At 50.1% G+C, this 24,838-nt stretch overlaps 1 protein-coding gene across 1 annotated transcript; it reads right to left on the bottom strand.

The window, feature by feature from the left end:
* Positions 1-1,706: 1,706 nt before the first annotated feature.
* On the bottom strand, positions 1,707-23,204 carry eif2b3 (eukaryotic translation initiation factor 2B, subunit 3 gamma). The gene is given in 13 exon segments (XM_067253330.1): positions 1,707-1,887; positions 4,770-4,873; positions 7,925-8,003; positions 8,006-8,072; positions 8,268-8,330; positions 8,484-8,686; positions 8,953-9,116; positions 10,560-10,649; positions 15,835-15,946; positions 16,381-16,540; positions 21,587-21,744; positions 22,492-22,648; positions 22,912-23,204. Coding segments are annotated over 12 exon segments (1,401 nt in total). The 5' UTR covers positions 22,640-22,648; positions 22,912-23,204; the 3' UTR covers positions 1,707-1,834.
* Positions 23,205-24,838: the final 1,634 nt, after the last annotated feature.

Below are 24,838 nucleotides of genomic sequence, written 5' to 3'. Positions count from 1 at the left end.
CATTGGTGAGTCGGTTACCTAGCCTTGTAGCTAACTAGCAAGCACACAAAAACACATAGTAATTAAATACACACTCACACACACACACACACACACACAAAAGTGATTGTGCATGCACACACACGCACACACAGTGGAGACAGGCAAGGGACTGGGCCTTTATCTAAATAAACCAACTCCTTTAACAAAACAAGCAGAGCCAGATCTCATCAACGAGGCTAGCTGGGAGGTCAGAGGCTGCTGAAAGGGTTATAGTTGACCTGGAAAAAAATAGATAGTATAACAACTGGAACATAACAATGCAATCTATGTGTCAAATGAATGTATTTAATTGTGTGTAACTGTCTGTAAATAGGCCATTCTTTTGGCATCTGTCTTGATGGTAATGAAAGTCTTTCATTTGACAAGTGCACATTTGTTACATTGGCTGAGATAGCGTTTCACAGTGAGATCAAATATGTATATAAAAAAAAAAAACGGTCCGTGGTCCCTTCTCTGGGCCTCGTGTTGAAGAGCAACACAGAAACCATGGGAATATGTGGTGTAACGAATAAAACATGCAGCTTTAGCAATAAAAACAGTGACTTCAAACAAACAAGGCCGAAAACAGGCCGACATCATAATCCTGACAGCCAGTGACAGTGAACACCTCGCCCAGGTCCCAGACACAATGGGAAGCAGGCGAGTATAAATCACCGTGGCGACGCAGACACCACCACCGCCATCTAGGTTCTCCTCCCCACCAACCCTCCTTCGTGACTAAGGAGCTGCAGACCTGTCATTTAAGAAACACGCTGGCGAAGGAATGCAGTAAATCTTTTGACAGAGACAGAGAGGGAGAGACAGAGAGGGAAACAGAGGGAGAGAGAGAGAGGGAGAGACAGAGAGGGAAACAGAGGGAGAGAGAGGGAAACAGAGGGAGAGAGAGAAACAGAGGGAGAGACAGAGGGACAGACAGAGAGGGAAACAGAGGGAGAGAGAGAGGGACAGACAGAGAGGGAAACAGAGGGAGAGAGAGAGGGAAACAGAGGGAGAGAGAGAAACAGAGGGAGAGAGACAGAGAGGGAAAGACAGAGGGAGAGTGACAGAAGGAGAGACAGAAGGAGAGAGACAGACAGAGAGAGACAGAGAGGGAGGGAGACAGACAGAGACACCAGGAAAGCCGTAGAGACAGAGAAATAGAGAGACAAAGAAAGGACAGTGAGGGAGAGAAAATTTGAGCTTCAAACCTTTCTAGCAGTTTGTTGAAAGTGGGAGGAGTTTGGTGGGGCTTGATGGGTTCTCTTTGGGTGGTCCAGCCCACCATTTTTGTGTACAAATAAACTTAACCCCCCCCATTGTGGTTCCTTCTCTCTCACTGTTCTGCGGTGTGGCGTGAATACACACACAGAACACACACACACTCACCGGCTGTAGCTGTGTTAAGGAATGTATGGAAAGTCACAAGGCAAACACCTCGCAAAGCTCTGTGACCAAACTTGACAAAGGTAGTCTCCTCAGTTTCAAGATGTGTGGACAGACCCTGATATATCGAATGATTTTGTGTGGATCACAGGACGCCACGTGTGTGGTTAAAGTGATTGTGAAGACTTATAAAAAAACGGTTACAAAATACATTTATTTACTTGTCCATTGTAGGGAACTCAACAAATATTAAGCATTCTTATTGTAAAAACAATCTTAAACACAACAAAGACACAAGGACCTTTGATAAATAAAGTTACTTTTATTTTTGACATTATGTAAAAAAGAAAAGATATGGAGAAGCTATATGTCAGACGTTTGCTGCTCTCTGGTTGGTGTGTGAGGTGGTGGTAAGCCCCGCCCCCTGGGTCTAGATCTCCATCAGTTGGTCGGATCCGACAATTACCTCGTTGGTTCGGTCCGCTGGGGACAAAGACAGACCAATGACAATAAAGAACATACACAACATTCTATCATTCCCAACTGCATATGCTCATGTTGTTGGGGGGAATTTCAACTAGAAAACACACACACACGCACCACCTGGAAGTGTGTGTGTGTGTGTGTGTTTGTGCAGGACAGTTGAAGACCCCGACCCCAGGCTTTCACTGGTCTCCATCCAGATCTGAACGGCTAATCCAAACCAAACTATGGGGAAGGTGATTAATGATGCACACGAAGACATATTACAGTGTAAAGGAATCCGTCACAAAAGGCTGCTTTTGCCTTCGCTGGTCTGAGGTAAAAGAAGTAGAGCATGCAACACCAGGAGACGCAGAGAGAGAGGGCTGAGGGAGGGGGGGGGGGGGGGGAGTGTGTGCTCATTGTGTACAAGAGGGAAGGAATATCTCTGCTCACGTTGTGTGACTCACATTGTGGTGTGTGTGTGCGTGCGTATGTGTCTCCTGTGAGCTGCTAGACACACCTGCAGACCTGTTGATATCCCGGCACAACAGACAGGCTTGGGAGAGTGCGGTTAGCAGGCGTCTGTCTGTGGCCAGTAGACAGGGTGGTCTCTGTCTCTACACACAGCAGAGCCTGCCTGCTAACTGCTTTTTATACAGGGAGAGGAGGCCTAATGCTTCTACCAGCCACGGGCAGCTGACGAGAGAGATGATCCACCTGACACACACACACACACGCGCACACGCACACACACACACACGACCCCCGTCCCCGTCCCACACGCGTGCACACGCACAGCCCATCACTCTCAAACACACACACGCATCGGCCGTTGGTTGGGGCATTGAAGCTAGTATCATAAGGTTGACAAAGGTGTCCAGATGTTGCCACGGAATCTATATATGTAGTTCCTAGATCCTGAGCCTGTAACTCTTTCAATTCCTTTGAAATGAGACTCCCTTCAGGAAAGCACAAAGGACCGCATCCAATCACAGCCCAGCGTTTGTCTCAGGTTCACATTGGGCTTAGAGGGTTAACACACTGTTCAACATGGCCCTAATTATCCTCACCAGTGAATAAAGGGAGAAAAAAAAAAAAAAGATGTGGCACTTTTTAATTCATTTAGATTGGGGAACAGTCTATTTGAAGGGGAACTTTCAAAGCACTTTGATATGATCAAATCCAACTGTTTGGCCTTAGATGTTCATCAGAGTGGTTGACATCCCTCAGGCTATTCTTAGTCATTTATGGAGGTTATTAGAAGTCATCTTTTTATAATGATAGGCTACGAGTCTGTAGCACACACTATAGACTCTCTTTGAGGTGATCTACCAACTGGGAGTGTGTGCGTACATGGTGATGGATGGATGAGTGTGTGTGTGTGTGGCGCAGGGGGATGGGCAGCGGGAAGCTAAGGGGTCCCTGTCTTGTAATTTTGGGGAGGGCTGTGCTGTAAGCCTGTGCTCTCCAGGTTAGCAGAGGGGAACAGGGGCAAGTCCCAACCACCACAACCACAGAAAAGAGATGCAAGAAAGAACAAAGTGAGGGATGGAAAAACGACACAGTCTAACATGAGACAGTCTAACATGAGACAGTCTAACATGAGACAGTCTAACATGAGACAGTCTGGCATGAGACACAGCCTAACATGAGACACAGCCTAACATGAGACACAGCCTAACATGAGACACAGCCTAACATGAGACACAGCCTAACATGAGACACAGCCTAACATGAGACACAGCCTAACATGAGACACAGCCTAACATGAGACACAGCCTAACATGAGACACAGCCTAACATGAGACACAGCCTAACATGAGACACAGCCTAGCATGACACAGCCTAACATGAGACACAGCCTAGCATGACACAGCCTAACATGAGACACAGCCTAACATGAGACACAGCCTAGCATGACACAGCCTAGCATGACACAGCCTGAGACAAAAATCAGGTAAGCCACTATGTAGAAGGGAGAGAGGGTGAGGATCGGAGGACGCAGAGGAGGGGAAGAGGACCCAGGTCAGTGGGTGGGAAGGTAGCTGGAGCGGCTGTGGAGCAGGCTAGGCTGCGTTCGCTAGCTAGCGACACCCCTGTTGTTCAGTCAATTAGGCCGAGCAGCCTGTGGCCATCTGAGAGGAGCCTCTGGTCTTTGCTCTCTCTGCTCCTGTCATTGATGGAGAGGTTAGAGACCAGGCCAGGACCACCCAGAATTCAACAGCCTGCAGACTAGCCCTCCCCCGACACACACAGGAATGGACACACACACACACACGCACGGGCGCGAACGTACACACAGGCGTGGACACACACACGCACGGACACACACACACACGCACGGACACACATGTGAACGTGGACAAACACAGGCAAGAATGGGCACAGACACACAAACAGACAATACCCAAATCCTTGAACACACACGCATATATAACCCCCCCCCCCCCCCCCCCCCAAATCCCAACAACACACAGCACAGTACACACACAGCCCCCCAGCACGATCTAGGGACAAGAGGATTAAGAATATTGAAAAAATAGAGCTCAATTATACACACTGAGTTCAGTTTTAATACACTCTTAGGGCAGGGTAGAAAGCATGGCGCACGCGGTGGCACCACACACACAATTGTTAACTGTAGCAGACTCGTAAAGATAGAAAGCTAAGTTACATGCATATACTCAGAAAATGGCAAACAACTTTATGTACATGCACAAGAGGCAAATTAATTTGTATAAATGCCAGTGATGCATTCTGAATATGTGCACATTCTGTGTGTGTATATGTATATGTGTGTGTGTGTGTGTATGTGTGTGTATATGTATATGTGTGTGTGTGTATGTGTGTGTATGTGTGTGTGTGTATGTGTGTGTGTGTGTATGTGTGTGTGTCCTCACCCTCTGGCTCTATGCGTTGTCCACTCCCCACCAGGCAGTATTTGATGTCAGCTCCCCGGCCGATGTGTGCGTTACTACAGATCACACTGCCTTGGATGTTACACCTGCGCACCAACGCACACACACAGACATACATATACATGCGCTTAGAAACGAGAGTCTTCAGGTCTAGACTGCAGACACATGGACCTGTGATATTGTCCTAGTTGGGAGAACAATATGTTGATCCAAATGTTTGGAATAATAAAATGAGTCTGGCTTTGAACTACGTTGGCTCTCTCTCCCCTTCTTTCTCTCATTCCCCCTCTCTCCCTCTTTCTCTCTCATTCCCCCTCTCCCCCTCTCTCCCCCTCTCTCCCCCTCTCTGACACGTGTGTGTGTGTGCACGAGTTCACACACACACTTCATTTTGCTGTCTGTTTACAGCAGTTAAAGAATAATATTTTTCTGGGATCACTTTGGCACCGTAAAACTTTATTTGCAGTTTTGTGTTCACTTGTCAGAGCCAACCTTCTGCTAGGATGCATGAAGACCATATTTACAATAAATCGGTTCTCTTTCATGTCTGTCCTAATGGCACGACTGAAGACCTTGTCCCCTCCTGCCACACAGCCCCCCCCCCCACGCACACACACACACACATTTTTACTCACCCAAAAACAGACAGCTGAAATCTGACACCACGTTTCATTTTGTCTTTAAGACATGGATTAGCATTTATATTAAAGACAACACAAGCCTGGGCTTGGCGTGTGTAAATGATACAGTGACATCATCAACACGAGACCAGACAGCTTCTATTACCCTGCTGGAGGTGGGTCAGACATTTGAGACAGGTGAAACACACCTGCGACATTCCGGCCCTCAGAAGTCCTTGTACAACCACACACTGTCACAATGTGTCCACATATCGTCTAGCAGGAACGACTGTTTTCTCAGCAGTGCCTGTGTTCAGGGTGTATTTCCACCCATCATTATGACTATATCTAGAATCCATATGCTTGCATGGGGTTATTTAGGTCTAGCGTTTAGATCACATTAAGTAGCTGATCATCTATGGGACTGGTGTGTCGGGCCTCCAGGGGCCATCTGGGCGAGCAGGGGGAGGTAAGGGAGGGGGGACAGGGTCTGCTCTGTGGGGGAGGAAAGGGAGGGGGGGACAGGGTCTGCTCTGTGGGGGAGGAAAGGGAGGGGGGGGACAGGGTCTGCTCTGTGGGGGAGGAGGGGGAGGAGGAGGAGGGGGGCACACTCCTGTCTCCCCCAGGCTCTGACGCAGGCTCACTTGGCCCTGCCTCATCTCCACACACAGGCAGGGTTGTATTGGCTGTACCCAGCGCTGCAACGCTCCATTCAGGTGGTTGGGCGGGGGGGAGAGGGAGAGAGGGGGGGGGGGGGGGGGGAGGAGGGGGTTTGTGAGATTGTGTATTTATGTGACTGTATGTACATGTGTGTTTGTGTTTGTTAGAGAGCTACAGAGTGTCTGTGTGTGAGAGAGAGAGAGAGAGAGAGAGGAGCATTTCTGAGATATGTGGATGTGTGTGTGTGTGTGTGTGTGCGTGAGCTCACGCGCGTGTGTGACTGGCCGAATGGAGATTACAAGGCTGGGAGTTTTTTAAACAGGGAGAGAGGGAGAAGGAGAGAGACCACCAAAGAAGTCTGGTACTGAAACACCACTAATTACTGACACTACGCTCCTTCTTGCTGTGACCCCCCCAGATCACCCCAACCACCCACCACCTAACCCCCCCTAACCGCCCACCCCTGCCGCAGCCCCCCCCCCCACCTCACCCACCCCCAAATATCCTCCGCTTTGTAAACAAGCGCTCCTACAAGCAAACAAAGGCCCAGAAATGCAAGTGGCTTCTTTTACATGCCCCAGATCGCCTAATCCTCTCCTACATTTTTTTCCCTCTCTCTCTCCTCTTCTTATGTCGTGAAAGAAAGAATTGCCATTTCTTTCTTTCCCTCTTTCTTTTCTCTACCCCTTCCTTTCTTTCACTCTTTTAGTCTTTCATTCTCCTTTATGTGTGTACAAACTCAGACATGAGGGTCCCTAGGTCTTCGTGGCCTCCCAGGCCCTTACAGAGGAGAGACTAGTGGGTTCAGACCACGACTCTGGACCGATAAAGCTTCTTCTCTGGGATTTAGACCCAGTCTGGATTGCAAATAACAGACTCCCATTCTACCTCTCAGTGGTTCTTCTCCCAGTGGGCCATGTCCCGCTCCCAGGCCCGTCTGTGCCCAGAGGAACATCCTTTCACCACAAACAGCTTGACTGAAAACACTTTCTTTTTTTCTCTTTTTTTTCTTCTCCCCCAATTAGAAAACGTCAGCTAATGCTAAACCGGGAACAGACAGAGCACTATTCGTATATTACTCGTCCTTGTTCAATGAATCCGCCGAAGAGTAACTCGGTTAATTTGATTTGGGTAAAACGCAAAAGATCGTTTACCCCACTGAGGAAGCAGGATGAAGATACCATGTTGTTGGTGAGAATCTGTAGCCTTGTTTAACGGTGTGCATTCATCACCTATGTGTTTATGTATGACATTGTAACTGGTCTCCGCTTGACTGAACCCCAATAGACATTGTCAACATGCTGCTCTCTGTTTGCCCCCTCATATCACACACAACAACCCCCTGCCCCCCAAACCACACACACACACACAGCTGCCCACCCCCTCACAGGCACGCACACACACACACACACACAGAAACAGACACGTGCACACACACGTGCACACACTCATACAGCCCACACAAACACTCTCTCACACACACACATTCTCTCACTCACAGTGGCATTTATCAGTGTCCAGTTGCCAAACTAAGCTCAAGTATATCACCCAGTTCAACTCCCTGCGAGCCTCATCTGGACAGTGAGTACATGTTGAGCTAGGTTATGCATATAACCTAGCTCAAACTAAAACAACACACAATACTTCTTCTATGTATGGCAGCTCATCCATTCATCACTAATCCTACCAAAATTGTATCAATCCTAAAGTGTATGGCTCTCTACATCTACACTGAAAATAAGGAATTTACATAAGACTACTTGACTATCCACTCTCCATTTCTCTTGTCTGGCACGATGTAACCAATAGGCTTTTCCATATTGAGTCTCCGGGCAGACTAGCGCTGCAGCGTCTTACCCTTCCTCGATGGTGACCCCGTGCATGATGATGGAGTTGGTGACCTTGACCTTCTCTCTGACGGTGGTGGAGGCTCCAGGGTGGACCTCTTGATGGACGTCTTGTCTGCCAGCTGGCAGGACGCTCCGATGATGCTGTCTGCTCCCACCTGAGGCACCACACACACACACAGGTACACACACACACAGGTACATACACACACACACACACACACACACACACAGAGGCACGCGCAGCAAGGAATAAAGCTGCAATTAAACTGTATGTGTGTGTCTTATTTTGCTGTTTTGTATCTGGAGCAGAGGGGAAGGTCGATCCTATTGGACCGTCCTGGTCCTCTCACCTGACATCTCTCAGAGACCACAGCAGTTGGATGGACAGCCGGCTCCTCAAACAGTTTAGGGGCCTGAAGAGGGAGCACATGACCTTTACACGTGTGCTGATACAACACTGGGCTGCTGAGAGCGCCCTACCATACTGGCCTCGACTCGACAAAAACGACCACAGAACCAGGAAGCGGTCGTCTCGTGTGAGACGTGCATCGTGGGAGTCCTCTCACCAGGCGGTTGGCCTCGATGTAGGTGGCCAGCGTGTTGACGCGGTAGCACACGCCCTCGCCGTCGTCCTCCAGGACGTGGACGTAGCAGCGCAGGCGGCCGCCGTGGTAGGCGGCGCTCATGTCGCCGCGGTGGTCGTTCCAGCAGGAGCGCTCGCGGGCCAGCTGCAGGAGGGGCTCGTCCACCGGCGCCGTCCGAAGGATCTCTGGAGGACGAGGGACGGGAACACAGGCTCCATCACCAGGAGCTAGCTGGTGCTTCTACCTCCTACTGACTTACAATGTTCTAGAAGGGCGAGGGGTTGATATTTTGGGGGGGAGGAGCTTGGGTTTTGTGTTGGTTTGGTTACATGGTGGTGCCAGACAAGAGCAATCGAGAGCAGATCGGTAAAGATCTGGTTTGATTTATTTCCAGTCTAGACGCAGATAGGCCTCATAGCGTCACCTCCCCAGGGTGTGTTTAGACTAGGACCAGGCTTCATGTGAGGGTCCTTAGGTCTCACCCAGGCTGGAGTTCCGTCCTTCCTGTTCAGATCCTGGTCCGGGTCCTCCTTGTCCTTGGGACAGCTGCTGGCCCTGGAGAACTGCTTCCTCACCAGGTATGGGACCAGCTCTCCCCGGATGGAGGAGATGGACCTGGGGAGAGGAAACGTCACCCACTGATGATAGTGTCAGCGGTAACCAGTGGCTAGGGGCAACTGGCAGGCAGGTGAGGTCAGGTGTCAGGGGCAAGAACGGATGAACTGGTGGTGTGTGTGTGTGGGAGGCTGTTACACATTTTACAAGCCACATCATTTATACCGAGTTTTTTAAACCCTGTGTAGGCCTGAACCCTGTGTAGGCCTGAAAGCTATTTCATCCCTCCCTCCCCCTCCCCCTCCCTCTCCCTCTCTCTCCCTCCCTCTCCCTCCCTCTCCTCTCTCTCTCTCCCTCCCCCTGCCTCTCTCCCCCTCTCTCTCTCTCCCTCTCTCTCTCTCCCTCTCTCCCTCTCTCTCACTCCTTCCCTCCCCCTCTCTCCTCCTCTCTCTCTCTTTCTCTCTCTCTCTCTCTCTCTCTCTCTCTCTCCTGCACTCCTGGTCCTTCTCCCTTGTTTTTTAAAAAGAGATTAGGATTTCCATCTGAATGCAGAGGGGAAAGAAACAACAGTCACTCTGTCCATTTTTCTCCTTGAGTGAAACATGGTAGAGGCGCGTCAAGAAAGATGGATGTGTGAAGGTAGAAAGAGAGAGAGGTACTGAGGGAGGGAGATAATGATTTTGAGAGAAAGGAGGGGAGGACAGACAAGAAGTTTGAGCAGATTAGTCAAAATTATATTTAGATCAGGAAGAGGACTCTGAATTAAAACGGCAAGCAACACAGGAGGAGGAGAAGAGAGGAGATTAGTGGTGAGGAGAGGAGGTGGGGAACAGGAGAAGAGGGCAGTGGTGAGGAGTGGAGGGAACGCTGGAAGGAGAGAGAAGAAGAGGGAACCCATGATCAAGCCACCTGCGCTTATTTCCACCACCACTTAAAGGAGCTGTTGGGACGCCTCACAATGCCAATTTCAAGCAGCACAAAGAGCCTGGGGCTGAGAGCAGGGGGGGGGGGGGGGCGCAGAGGGGGGAACCAGGAGGTAGAGGAAGAAGATTGGAATGGATGGAGGGGGGGGGGGGGCAGGGGGGGTGCAATTACTCTAGTCCTCTTTCCCATTCAAGCCTTCTCTGGTTAGGTAGGGGTTTAGCAAATGACACAAACTTCCGATTAATGCACAGGAAGTAAACAGGAAGTAGTGGCGGGAAGTGAGTTGTAGAGCTGATGTGATTGGGTGGCTCTTACTCTCACAGGTGGCTAAAGAGCTAATAAACTGCTACAGTGACACATAGTAAAACTAATCAACACCTGGTTAGAATACCTGGCTAGCAAGCTTTGACTAAACACACCACACACACAAACACAAACCTAATATGGACTTGATTGCTACTACACATGGCTATGACGTACATACTGTAGTAGAATAACTCAGGCGGAAGTGCATATTGTGGTTGCGTTCTTTAAAGGAAAACGGCGAGGCAGCTACAGGGAGACCGACGGCTGACTTACTTGTTGTCAACCAGGAATTCCACCACTGATTTCTTCAGGCAATAAAGGTGGGCGTCGACCAGCCCTGTTTTAATATGCATCCTGGGATGTCTGGAGAGCAGAGGAGAAGAAGACAGAGTTACATATGGATGAAGAAGGAGCGAGGGGTGGAGAAAGGGAGATGTAAAGAAAGAGACAGAAGGAAATCATTATATCATCATCATATTCTCCTAATTGAACTACGTTTAACAGTCTGAATGTTTGGAACTGTTTGCGTAACACAAAGCAGAGATGCTGATAGAAACTTCAAGAGATGTCCTGGTGACATCTGTGTATTGTCCACTACCAGCCACCGTACCATCCGGCCAGGCCCATTCCCTCAAGCCTGCAGCCTGAGAGGAGCTGCTGCCATGGCGACCAATGGCGGGGCCAGTCTAACCAATCAGACGGCTGGCTGGACCTCCCAGAAGGTTTACTACCTGCTAGTGACATGGGGGGGACGTCCAAGGGAGGAGAGGAAGGAGACCAGGAGAAAAGACAGAAACAGACTGAGAAGTGTGTGTGTGTGGGGGGTTGTGTGTAGGTGTGTCCGTAGGGGGGGGTGCGTGTGTGTAGGTGTTTATGTGGACCTAACTCATGTTTGGTCCAGGTGAGTCTATAAACAGCCTCTCAGCCTCTCGCTGAGGGCTCCAGTGGGTGCCACACCCTGACAGTCTAGCCTCCCCACCATGATCACAGCAGTGAATCACGGCTCTAATGACCTGCTCTGGTCTGGCCTAGGGTGGTCTGGTCTGGCCTGCTTAACATAGCCTAGCTGGTGACAGGTTGATGTGGATGAAAAGGTGTTTATAAATCAAGACCAGAAGAAAACCCATCTCCATAGAAACCTCTATGGGTAAAGTGTTTTCCTTTGAGTTCACCATCTCCCTCCATTCATCAGCCTCCATCCTCCCTCATCCTCCTTTCTTTCCTCCTCCCCCCCCATCCCTTCCTCCCTTCTCCTCCTCCTGACACTCTCCTTCCTGTCCGGCCGTCTTGCTTGGGTGAAGAGTACGATTTGAAACATTGAAAATGAGTCAGGAGTGTTTGGTCTTACAGATGGGGTATCCAGATGCAAGGGGTGTAAATCATGGTGTGTCATGGCGTGTGTGTGTGTGTGGGAGGGGGGGCGGCGGGGGGGTAGAGGGGGGGGGGTATGGCATGGTAGGGGTGCGGACACGGGGGTAAACAAAGCAGAGGTAAATTATGACAACTTTTGAGTGCTTCCATTAAACAGCACGGAGGGACCATATGTTGGATTCACCAGATGAAGGAATGGAGGCAGGTCTGTTCTAGAACATCCCCCTCACACACACACACACACACACACGTGGTTCCAATGTGCTCCTCCATGCAAGAGCTAACATGTTGTCATATCCTCTTGAGTGGCAGCGTGCTTACGGGTGTATGTTTGGTGAATGTGTGTGTGTGTGTGTGAGAGGAAAACAGGTGCTGTTTATGGGGTGGGACACCCATGTGTAAACACACGCACAAGTGGGCCAGGGCCTGTCTTCTTGGTAGGCCCAAATCGAAGCCTAACTATACTTTGGTAGAGTATACACGCTACACGCTACTCGAGACAACATGGTCTAGACATGAACAGGGGGTATTTCCCATAACAGAACAGGCCAGTCTGACATATAATATACAACAGACAGTAGTTGAAATAGGAGAACTTCCTACATGGATTCATCTTGGCCACCACACACACACACACACAACTGTCTGACCCTAAGCCTTTACATTTCCCAAAAAGTTACATGTTTTGGAATCCGGTTGCTGCCTCTGCTGTAGTTCACACTGACAAGGGAAACAAGAATTTGGAAAAGTCCTCCGGCGAGTGTGACTCACCAACAGCTTAATGACTTGCTACTAAAAACCTCAGCATGCTACGCTGGCTAGCAGCCCCTAAAACAGGCACATTCCACAGCCCCGCTGACTGAGGTCATACTGATTACTACCTCATACAAGGCGACACAGTGCGTTGTGTGTTTGTGTGCGAGCACACGAGTTTGCGGATGGTGCTAACTACCCTCCAGGAGCTAGTCTGTGTCAACAACACAGGCCCAGTCCAAAGTACACAGCCAGCCACCCTGGGCCGCTCTCCCCATTAGGACCCGTGTCTTCGTAACCCCTCTCTCGTCGGAGCACAGTGTCAACACCGAGGGTGAGAGAGGTTCTGACTTGGGGGTTTGGGAACCAACAGTTAAAGCTACATGCTCCACCTGTCACCTCACAATACCCTGCTGCTATTTAGGGAGAGGAATGCAGGAGGGGAGGGTTTCATAGGGCATGTGGGACAAGACTGCTTGTGGTATCAGCACTGTTAACCCTCTTAAAACACACCAGGTTTAAATGAACCATGTGGACCGGTGGGCCGGAACGACCGGGCTGCCTTTTATATATAAAAGATACCACAGTGTGGGGTATGTGTAGGACTTATGAGTACATATACCGTACATTCTGACCGTGTTGTTGCATTGTAAATTAGCTGCTGCTGATGCATTATTGATCCCAACTGGAGCTTGTCAAAATAAACTGCCGGCCAACATTTCAGCTTCCGAGAAACATCGTTCGCGAAAACAGAATTTTGGGAGAGGAGAAAAGCTCCTATGTGAGGAACTTCCTGTGTCAAGAACGCCAAGTGTTCTCCTTCCCTCTGCTAGGGAGAGGGAAAAGCAGAGCCGCAGTGGAAAGACAGGAATCTGCAGGAGTCGTCACAGTATGGAATCAACTGTCAGGTCAGCTCAGATCCCAGGTCAGCCTGCTTCCAGTCTCCACAGGCCGGCATGTGGGAGGTGGAGGGGAGGTGGAGGGGGAGAGAGGGAGTCCTCTGGCCTGGGAAGAACTCAGAGCTACAGTAGGAGGTGGACCACACAGTCATGACTTAACATCGGGGGGGGGGGGGGGGGGGGGGGGGGATTTTGGAACAGTGTTTTCCAAACTTAGAGATGGTTAAGAGTTAAGTTAAGCTAGACCTAGAAAAAGAAGAACAAACCTTTATTGATCACCACCAATCGTGGCGCACACACACACACACCTACCTACAGGGAGCGGCAGACCAAGCCAGAGCCATAGAGATTCACTTCTGAAAATGCATTTGCGCTCCAGACCAGACAGGTCATCATAAACCCCGTCAGGAGCAGGGCGAAGCCAGAGACCACAACCAGAACTGAGGGTCAAGTCAACAGGCAGGTTACATTAGGGTAGGACATCAGGCCAGGCCAGGCTAGGCCAGGCCAGGGGCATGTGTGGCTACATTCCCCCTCCATACATCAGCCTGTCCATGTCTGTCTAAATACCAGTGCAGACAGGACCTTGGAGACAGAGACAGCTTAGACAAACAGGCCAGAGACTGGAGCTGGGCTGTACACAGACTCTCAGACAACTAACACCCTGCTCAAACTTCCTAGAGCTGAGGGGAAAAACAAGGTTAATGGGACAGTGTGTGTGTGTGGGGGGGGGGGGGGGGGGGGGGGGGGGGGGGCTTGTGGGGGGGGGTGGAGGTGAACAGCCTCGAAACGGAGACCTTTGACTTCTGTGCTGAAATAAATGGCAATGGTGTTGAGGCTTTGGGTTGAACTGACCCAGCTTGGAGGTATCACAAGGGAGACAAACTCATTCCACCCCCCCCCCCCCCCACCCCCCATCTCTCAATAGGGCAAAGCCACGCATACTTCACATTTTAAGCATTTAAGCTTAGACGCTGAAAGTATTCGAAAGCACTTGTTTGAGCAGTGTTCTCCCAGGTCAAAAACCACGAGGCCTGTTATCTTGAGGCTGGACATGTTTGAGCATTTATGTGTGGATAAAATGGTGCCTGTCTTGTATGAATGTGTGTAAATGGTCATATGTGGCCTATATAAAAGTCTTAAAGTGTAAGCTCAGCTTGAGTGTGTTGCCTCAATAGTGTGTGACATCCTAGGAGGGTGTGTGCGTGTGTGTGTTTGTGCATGTGTACACTTCCCGGGGTGTGTGTGTGTGAACGTGTACACGCTAGCGTGTGTGTGGGGCGATTTCCTCTTGCAGGGAAGCGTGCTGGCAGCTGCAGCGGCCTCGCTCTTATTGGGCAGGATTTACAGTGGCTCTGGCTCCCTGAAGTATTTACGAGCTCCCAAAACACCCCCGCTCCCACACAACACCACCCACAGCCCCAGGACCAGGCCTAGGGTACAGGACCAGGCCTAGGGTACAGGACCAGGCCTAGGGTACAGGACCAGGCCGAGGCTACAAGACCAGGACCAGGCCTAGGGTACAGGACCAGGACCAGGCCTAGGCTACAGGACCAGGACCAGGCCTAGGCTACAGGACCAGGACCAGGCCTAGGGTACAGGACCAGGACCAGGCCTAGGCTACAGGACCAGGACCAGGCCTAGGGTACAGGTCCAGGACCAGGCCTAGGCTACAGGACCAGGACCAGGCCTAGGGTACAGGACCAGGCCTAGGGTACAGGTCCAGGACCAGGCCTAGGGTACAGGACCAGGCCCAAGATCAGGCCTAGCGTACAGGACTGAGGACTAGGACCAACACTAAGGTACAGTCCCAGGACCAGGACTAATGTTTAGGTTAGAGGACTAAGGACTAGGGCCTAGGAAGAAAGTAAGGCTTCGAGATAAGCCCAGAATCGGTTAGGACTGAACAGACTGGAGAGACAGACCATAAACCAGAGCCAGGACCTGCAGGCCAGAACCAGGGACTCCAGAGTAGAACCTTAAACCAGAGAAAGTAAGGAACAAAAGAGGGGGACAGACTCAACATCCCCAGGAGCCAGATCTTCCCCCAGCTCTGCTTTGTCCTGGCCCAACAACACAACCCCAATCTAAGACACGTCGTAGTGATGACATAGGGGATTAGGAAGCTTAGACCAACAAGTGTGTGCAGGCGCCTAGTGCAGTTCACACACACACACACACACACAACCACCCACCCACCTCAACCCAAAGCCTCTTGAAAAAACAACTCTTTATGGACGCGAGAAAGGGAAAAAGAGAGAGGGAGGTGAAAGAGAAAAGAAAGGGGAAAAAGAGGGTGGCCGCCGCCGCCGCAGCAGCCAGGCAGTAAGCTGGAGCAGGAGGTGTGGCCTAGCAGGGACGGAGGCAGGAGGAGGAGGTGGAGAAAAGGGGGAGGAGGAGGTAGAGAATGTGACAGGACATCAGAAAGGCTCGGGAGGGGAACTGACTCTGGCTGTGCTCCGCATGCTGTGTGGTGACACAGCTGGAGGAGCCACGCACGCTGGTCGACTCGCAGGAAAACTCACTTCCTCATAATGGACTTCCTGACGGCTAGCCCCTCCTCCAGGTCCGCCTCATTGGCCAGGAAAAGGAGGCGCTTCCCCGTGCCGTCCACGCCCACAAAGTCCCTCTGCTCACCTGGGACACACACACACACAGACGCACGCACACAGACACACACAGCAGCAGTTTGGGACATTAGACATCATCTGAGCCAACACCATGAGAGTCTGATGACCATCGTGCGCCCCGTGCAGTGGATGTGTCACACGCTGACGCCATTTGAAGATTGAACCCGTCAAATCGTACATAACATGTTCATTAAATGAACGTATTCATCCAATTAACCTCAATTCTGGGTACAGGGGGGATTTGGAACCCGTGACCTTTTGCATGCACGACCCATGCATCTACAGAGCTTCTAAACCAGCATGGCGTTTCCGCTGCGGTCGCTGAACCAGCTGTAGGGTGTGATGATGAGAGGCGCCGACCTCAGCGACTGGGTCCCACAGTCCCCCGGGGGGGGGGGGGGGGGGGGGGGGGGGGTGGAGAGAGGACGTCTGAAGGCATACCTGCTTTCTTCTTGCCCTTCTGGCCGGGCACGGTCTCGGTGAACTCGTGGGCCTTGCTCATCAGCATGGCCAGCGTGGCGTTGTGGGCCCGGAACAGGTCCACCACCTCGTGGAGCGCCGCGTCCGTGATGAGGTCACAGCTCACCACCAAGATGTCTGTCTGGGGGAAGACACACACACACACACGGGGATCGACTGATATCGAGGAATTTGAATCACGATTCGCCTAAGCAGTCCGGACTTACAATATTCAATATTGTAATCGGAATTCTATCGAAAACAGTCGTCTGAGCTGAACTGGTGAACCCCAGTGACTGTCTAGCGCTACCAGCTCCATTTGTTTATCAGAAGACATTCAGCTCTGTTGTCTTCTACATCTGTGACTAGAATATATTTATCCTAACGTAAAACCACCCATCCAGAGAATCCAAACAAGCCTTCGGTCATCCCCCGACCACACTCAACAAGAACATACCTCACACTCTCCCCTCACAACGCGACGCTAGTTTATTCCGCTCCACGTTTACGTTACGCTCCGAGCAGCCAGGCCTTCTGGGCTGCGCATCTGGACGGCGGCGGCGGTGGCGTGCGCACGGGTCTGAACATACGGGGGCGAGGACGCTCCATAAAGAACCGTCAGCGCATGAAGTGCCTGGCAGCGTTACTCCTAACGACAGCCGCGGTTTATGAAGGGGGGGCCAGGGGTGGGTAGAGAGAGAGAGAGAGAGAGAGAGAGAGAGAGAGAAGAAGAGAGAGAGAGAGAGAGAGAGACAGAGAGAGAGAGAGAGACAGACGTTCGCAGAAGATGTGGTGAACTTTCTTGATTATAAATATCGAGCATTCCTGTCTCCTGTCTTCCGTCCACTGTTAGCTTAGCGGAGCCTAGCCTAGCCACCCCACAGGCCTGGAGGGGCCGGGCAGAGAGAGGCCTGGTGCTGGTCCTGGACTCCACGAGTCCTCACAGCCTACGCCATTGTTTCTGTTTGAGCTGTCTGCTCCCCATCTGCTGCACCCATCTCCAGGCCTGTGGATAAATAAACAGAGGAGCCGAAGGCTGGGGAGAGGGGGCCCCGTTCTAGCGTGCATGGCTCTATAAAGCTACACGGCTCATTGGGGAGGCCTGGAGAGAGGAGAGGAAAGGAGTGGAGAAGAGAGGATAGGAAAGGAGTGGAGGAGTGGAGGAGAGGAAAGGAGTGGAGGAGAACGGAGGACAGGAGAGCGGAGGAGAGGAGAGGAGTGGAGGAGAGCGGAGGAGAGGAGTGGAGGAGGAGAGCGGAGGAGAGGAGTGGAGGAGGAGAGGAGAGCGGAGCAGAGGAGTGGAGGAGGAGAGGAGAGCGGAGGAGAGGAGTGGAGGAGGAGAGGAGAGCGGAGGAGAGGAGTGGAGGAGAGCAGAGGACAGGAGAGAAGAGGAGAGCTCAACCCTGACCGGCCTACATGCCTGTTTGCCTAAGCTGCCTGGTCTGCCTGTTGGTCGTCACCAGTAGGCCGTGGCTTTCAGTTCTGCACGCAGCGCACAGCATAGCATAACAGGCAGGCAGCACACATGGTCAACAGATAACACTGAACTAGAGGGCCCCATCAACCCCCATAGAACCTCTTTGTAACCCCCCCCCCCCCCCCCCCCCCCCACCCCGCCCCATTCCTTTCTCTCACTCGCTTATTGTCTGACACTGTATAAGCATTACTAACCCAGAGAGTCAGGTTTTAAATGCTGGTGCAGACATTAGAGGGTTGGGGGTCGAGTTTCATTTATCCATGAAAGATCCCAGCATCCATCTATGCGTTATTTAAACCGTAAATCTATGCCTATTCACCAAATAGACCACTCAAGTTTATGTCAAGCAACTGACTGCAACGGTCGATTTTTTCTCTTCCCAGATACAGTATCTCTTACACATCTCACCCCAAAAAATAGAAGAGCATTTATCATCTTCATCTTAACTACCATGTGTAGCGATTAGCTAATACTGTGCCAGTGGGTCCATCTGGCTATACACTGATGTGTGCTGTCAACAGGCTGGATAATCTGGCCCTATTAGCCCCCAGTCACAATGTCAGGGGAAAACGATCCTGTCAGACTCTAATGGCTATTTCCAGACTGAACCAAAAGTGGCCTGGAGACTTTGTGTTGCCGTAAGATATAGATACTTTCGCCACAGGCTATAACCTGGAGGCAATGGGTAGAGGCTGTGTTTAGAGGTTGTAGGTGGCGAGTGCTGGTAGAGGCTATGGGTGGAGGTTGTGGGTAGAGGCTGTGTTTAGAGGTTGTAGGTGGCGAGTGCTGGTAGAAGCTATGGGTGGAGGTTGTGGGTAGAGGCTGTGTTTAGAGGTTGTAGGTGACGAGTGCTGGAAGAAGCTATGGGTGGAGGTTGTGGGTAGAGGCTGTGTTTAGAGGTTGTAGGTGACGAAAGCTGGTAGAGGCAATGGGTGGAGGTTGTGGGTAGAGGCTGTGTTTAGAGGTTGTAGGTGGCGAGTGCTGGTAGAAGCTATGGGTGGAGGTTGTGGGTAGAGGCTGTGTTTAGAGGTTGTAGGTGGCGAGTGCTGGTAGAAGCTATGGGTGGAGGTTGTGGGTAGAGGCTGTGTTTAGAGGTTGTAGGTGGCGAGTGCTGGAAGAAGCTATGGGTGGAGGTTGTGGGTAGAGGCTGTGTTTAGAGGTTGTAGGTGGCGAGTGCTGGTAGAAGCTATGGGTGGAGGTTGTGGGTAGAGGCTGTGTTTAGAGGTTGTAGGTGACGAGTGCTGGAAGAAGCTATGGGTGGAGGTTGTGGGTAGAGGCTGTGTTTAGAGGTTGTAGGTGGCGAAAGCTGGTAGAGGCAATGGGTGGAGGCCGTTTATTAGAGGCTACCTGTGGAAGCACGGGGACACGGAGCTGGGCAGAGATGGGCAGAGGGATAGGCATGGCATGGGCTCTGGGTGTCGTCTGGGACAGTGGAATGGTATCAGCTGTGGGATCATCTGACCAGAGGCTGGGCTGCTGGAGGCCTGAGCTCTGCTGTTTAGGTCAGGGCCACCCACACACTGGCTGGGCCTGCTCACTGCAAGGTGAGACCACCCTGGATGCAGGGGGAGGGGGGGGGGAGAAAGTAGAGGAGAGGAGAGACAAATGTAGAGCGGAGCTCAGCAATCAGACACCCCCAGTTGCACTGTTAAGTTGCTGAAGGCTGTCAGTGGTGAGACATTCCAATGACAACCCTCCATCTAGGGTTTCACTCAGATTGCATGTGTGTGTGTGTGTGTGTGTGTGTGTGTGTCCCACAGGGGAGACAGGCCCACGTCACCCTGTACACAAGACGACATCTTCACAGCGTCCGCTTCGTCGAAACACATTCACACCAACGCCCATTTACTGCTTTCGAAATGTGCGTTTTGCGAAAAACCTTCCCCTCCACGTGCGATCCATCTGGAACATTTCAATCCATGTCCCCGCTCGCGAGTCAGAGAGCCTTCATCTGCCGGGCAGCCTGTCTGCGAGCGTGAGAGCCCAGCCGGGGGGGGGGGGGGGGGACACGCACTAGCAGGAAGGAGCTGAGCGGGGAGCAGAAGAAGAACTCCTGACCCCCTCCGCCCCCCTCCAACACGTCTCCCGTGTCCCCACACACACACACACAGCTGTGGGGGACACACACACGCCCCAAGAACAATGGCCCTGGGGTCCTGGAAGCTTGATCTTAACGGCCCAGAATGCAGCAGCAAAGTCTGCGCTGGTACTGTCGTCTTTTCGATGAGGGACACTGAGGAAGCCTTTCAATGCTCGTCAGATGATGCGACACCCTTCGTTGTCGACCCGATTTAGTTTTATTTAGAGACAGTTTGGAGGAGTCAATTTGGCTTTATCCTTCGCAATCAAAAACCAACTGACACGTGCTCGTAAAACGAGTCCTCGTCGTTTGGAGAGACGCACGTCAGATGCACCCCTTATCTTATGGGTGAGACGCCTGCCAAGATCACCATCGACAGTCAATTTGGGGATAAATGCTTACCGCACATCTTTCAATAGACAGCTTACTGCTAAATGGCACTCCTTGTCATTACTGTAATAGTGCAGAAACACCCATCTGTTTCCACAGTCCTGTGTTTGTGAGGAGATGTCAGAGGATCAGTGTGTGCATGTGTGTGGGGGGGGGGAGGAGAGAGAGAGAGAGAGAGAGAGAGAGAGAGAGAGAGAGAGAGAGAGAGAGAGAGATCCCCCTATGTGGGGATTTGGTGCCCCATTGCCTGGCCTCATCTCTCATCACTCCACTTATGTGCATGCGTGTGATTGTGTGACTGTATGTGTGTGTGTGTGTGTGCCCCTTGGGGGCATTGCAACTCTGCTTTAACCTAGTCTACCATTAAGGTACATTAGAGAAGATAACACTATACTGTGAGCATGTTGGAGCTGGCCCTCTCTGCTTGTCTGTCTGTGTCTCTCTCAGTCTCTCTCTCAGTCTCTCTCTCTCAGTCTCTCTCACTCAGTCTCTCTCACTCAGTCTCTCTCACTCAGTCTCTCTCACTCAGTCTCTCTCACTCAGTCTCTCTCACTCAGTCTCTCTCTCAGTCTCTCACTCAGTCTCTCAGTCTTGTGTGTGTGTGTGTGTGTGCGCGCGTGTGTGTGTGTGCATGTCTGTGCTTCAGGTTGAGTGTTAATGATACGGTCTCTAAACCGGACAGCAGGAGTCTAGCTGTACCATGACATCATTTGTTTGGAGAATGAGAAGAAGCGAGGGGAGGAGTGGATCTAGAGGAGACCGGGGATGGGTGTGTGTCTGTGTGTGCATGTGTGAGTTTGTGTGTTTGTGCATGCGTGAGTTTGTGTGTGTGGGTGTGTGTGTGGGGGGGGGAGGTTTTCATCAGGTGAAATGAAGCACTTCCCCATGCTTCTAGGTGGAGGCCCAGGCCAGGAACACACGGATCACTGGTTGCCCAGCGGCACACAGGATCTGCTGCCTCCACAGCCCCCCCTCTACCTCCCCACTGACCCCAGCCTCACTGCTGGGCTCAGGTGGAGCACAGGCCTCCCTCACACACCAGCTGTTCCCACTGACATCTACACTGACATATGCAAACAAGACCACACACACACACGCACACACACGCACACACAGCACCTGGTAAAAAGACAAACTCTTTGTTACTGTCCGAATAGAAGCCATTTCACTGGGAGGGGGCTTACTCACTAAGTAAGGCTATTTGGTTGGTCACTGACTGCATCTACCAGTCAGGCACATACCTTGACCTTCTGCTGGATGTATCTGAGGGCGTCGGCCGTGCCCATGTCAGCGTCCTCCGGGATGCACACCACGTCCAGCTTCATCTTCACGTCCAGCTTCATCTTGGGGTCTGTGCTGATCATCTTGTGGACCTCCTTGGTTGTGATGACGATGACCTCTGCATCAGAGAACGAGCAGACAGCTTGGATCGGTACAGGAAACTAGACGGACGAGCGTTTGCATTTGAGGCGCACATACTTGAGTGTTTTGAGAGTCTGTCCATGGTTGGTTTGTGGACTGCATCAACTGCAGTCCCAAGTATTACTGTGATTTGCTAATGTGATCCAAGGCTGTTGAGGCTCAAAGTACTTTCAACATCAGTCAAAAACATGATGCCATGCATAGACCCTTTAGAGTCAGAGAGAGAGAGAGAGAGAGAGAGAAAGAAAGAGAGGGAGAGAAACACACAGAGAGACAGAGAGAAAGAAAGATACAAAGAGACACAGACACAGAGACAAATACAAAGAGAGATACAAAGAGACACAGAGAGAGACAGAGAGCGCTCATACACTGCCTTACGTTTCAGGCAGGTCTGGAGCAGCACTCAAACAGCATGAACCTCATTACATGGTACCCTTGTTCCTTACAGCCTGAATCAAAGGTTGGCATTAACTTCAGTCAATTGGAGAGTCCAAGAAAGTGTCTCATTTCTTTCTCATAAAATGTAATTTTCTATTAAGTGTACAATATCAGTTTGATTTGTCCCCTCATACTCCAGGTTATAGAGCACACAAGCACACGACAGACAACAGCTTTCACAGACTACAGGGACTTGCTTCTTTAACTATAAATGGATGGAGAACATACATCAGAAAACAGCATCTGATTAGTAACCGAAATTTCCTCAGTCTAACTCCAGTGTTACCTTCAAAGCCCACTCTCTCCAGCAGGTTTAGGGGGTACCATAGGAGGGGCTTGTTGCCAACGGGTAGAAGAGGTTTAGGGGTATTGTAGGTAAGGTCCATCATGCGGGACCCCCCGCCCGCGGCCATCAGTACCGCTTGTAGCTCCATATCAAACAGCTGGAAACATCACACACAAACATACAATACGCTGAGTATATTATCATCCTTTTTGGCAAGATACTATGTCTCTAAAATGAAAAAAATAAACAGCAGTACGGGGACATTTACACATGGACTACACTACTGGTGGTCTAAGCAAGGTTTTTTTTAACGACGGTGCACATAATTGTTTTATTAATTCTTAGCCTACAAATGTTTTTACTTTCTCTTTTCTCAACAACTAGGGGGCAAGCTAAGCGAAAAGGAGTAAGTGTACTTACCTGTCACTTAACACACAGAAGACGGCTAGACGAGATGTCTTTGTGACAAAACAGAATGAAACATGCACTTGCTGCTAATGTGGACTCTAGCTAGCAGGCTAGCTTCAGAACTATTATAAGCTGGTGAATAGTTCCTGACGTTAGCGCCGGTTCAGCAAAAAACTATAAAACGTCTTGTTATACTGGTAACACGCTACGTTGATATAATTTTAAAATGTAATAATGAAATAAGTTAATGGCACAACAGACAATGTTGTTGCAGCAGCATTGCACAGGCTGATGACATTTGAGTACCTACGTTGAAATATGTCCGTGAGGAAACGTAGTCTCTGCAATGGTTCCTACCCAGAATTCAGCACACAAGTGAAGTAGTAGCATATTTTAATCAGACATCCATTATGGCTGTAAATCATCATCATCATCATCATCATTATTATCAGCAGCAGCATCATCTTCTTCATTTTTTAGGAAGCGTGCTTACACACGCGTGCGCATTTGTGCGTGGGTGCGTGCATGCTTGCGTGCGAGTGAGTGTTTCAGACCCCCGCTCATTCCTCCTCACAGATTAGCAGCCACCCAGGTCTTCCAGACTGCAGTTCAAACCCCAATTCACAGAGCAGCGATGTAACAGCAAATTGAACTCTGGGAATGTAGCCTGTCTTTGTTTTCTCTGGACAGGAGATGAGCTTCATTGGTAGCTGCCTGCAGAGGACGCGGAGGAATACAGGCCTTCTGCAACTCACTGAGGGGGGAAAAGGAAAGGAGAGTGGGGGAGACAAAATAGGGTGAAAGAGAGAGAGAGAGAAAGAGAAAAAGTAGTGGAACAACCAAGTTAGCAAACTGTCACGTCTTAGCTCTTGTACTGTACAACGTTTTGTCATGTTTTTTGTGCAAGTCTTAATTCTGTAACTCATTCAACTTAATAAAAACTGTTCAATGACATGAGCAGAGAGTAAACACACCAAAGTGCTCTGGTCACCTTGACACACTCCCTCGTTGAAAGAGGAATGTTTGAAGACGTGAGAAATTTTGACTATAAGACCACCCAGATCATTATGTGTTCAAGATTGTCTGCCTAAAAAACTGTAAGATTAACTGGTTAAATGGATACTGAAATCCAATGTACTATTTTACAATATGAATATCACTTTGTGAATAGTAGCATTAACAAAACACAACATTTTTAGTCAAAAAATGCATGCAAATATTTATTTAGCCTGAAAAAAGCACTCATCATTTTCAAGGAAGTTTTTGATGGCATGTGTCTACTGAAAATGTTTAATACAAACGGATTAAATAGTGCTGATCAAAAACAAAGAATAAATCCTTTTCTGAAATCAAATCTGGTAAATGTCATGCTTCAAATGACATGCAACAACAAATAGCTCTTTATGCTCAGTGGCTCTCCCATCCACCTCCTTTACAAGGTGTTATCAACATGCAGGTGGCATCTCTCCCATCATAAAACAAGTTCTGGGCCGAATCATAAAAGTCAGTCCATTCCACTCACACCATGTGAGATTACGCCTCTGTTTTTAACTATGCAATCATGGCGTGAGCATGACATTCAACATCCCTCCCACTGAACCGAGGAAGAGAATCTACAGGCTCCAGTTCACATCACGGATGACTCTTATGAATGGCACTGTCTGGAAATGTAATTTCTCTTTTTTTCTCTCTTTTTTTTTACTAAGATGATATGAGATCATGTAAGTATTGTAAGCATAAGTATAATATGTATGCATCTTTCTTATCATTTTGACATTCATTTTGAAAACTTGACTTATTGCTGCCCTCACAAATATAGGTATATGGATAGGCCTCTAGGCTACTGTAATAGCTACAGTAGACCTATACACCCATCTACAGTTTCTTGTCACATGCAGATACAATGTGTTACATTAATCTTCTTGATTAATTTAACACT

The sequence above is a fragment of the Osmerus mordax genome, chromosome 16, assembly GCF_038355195.1.
Source record: "Osmerus mordax isolate fOsmMor3 chromosome 16, fOsmMor3.pri, whole genome shotgun sequence".
NCBI classification, from domain to species: domain Eukaryota; kingdom Metazoa; phylum Chordata; class Actinopteri; order Osmeriformes; family Osmeridae; genus Osmerus; species Osmerus mordax.
The sequence above is the reverse complement of the archived record's forward strand: the minus strand, read 5'-3'. Positions and strand labels throughout refer to the sequence as shown.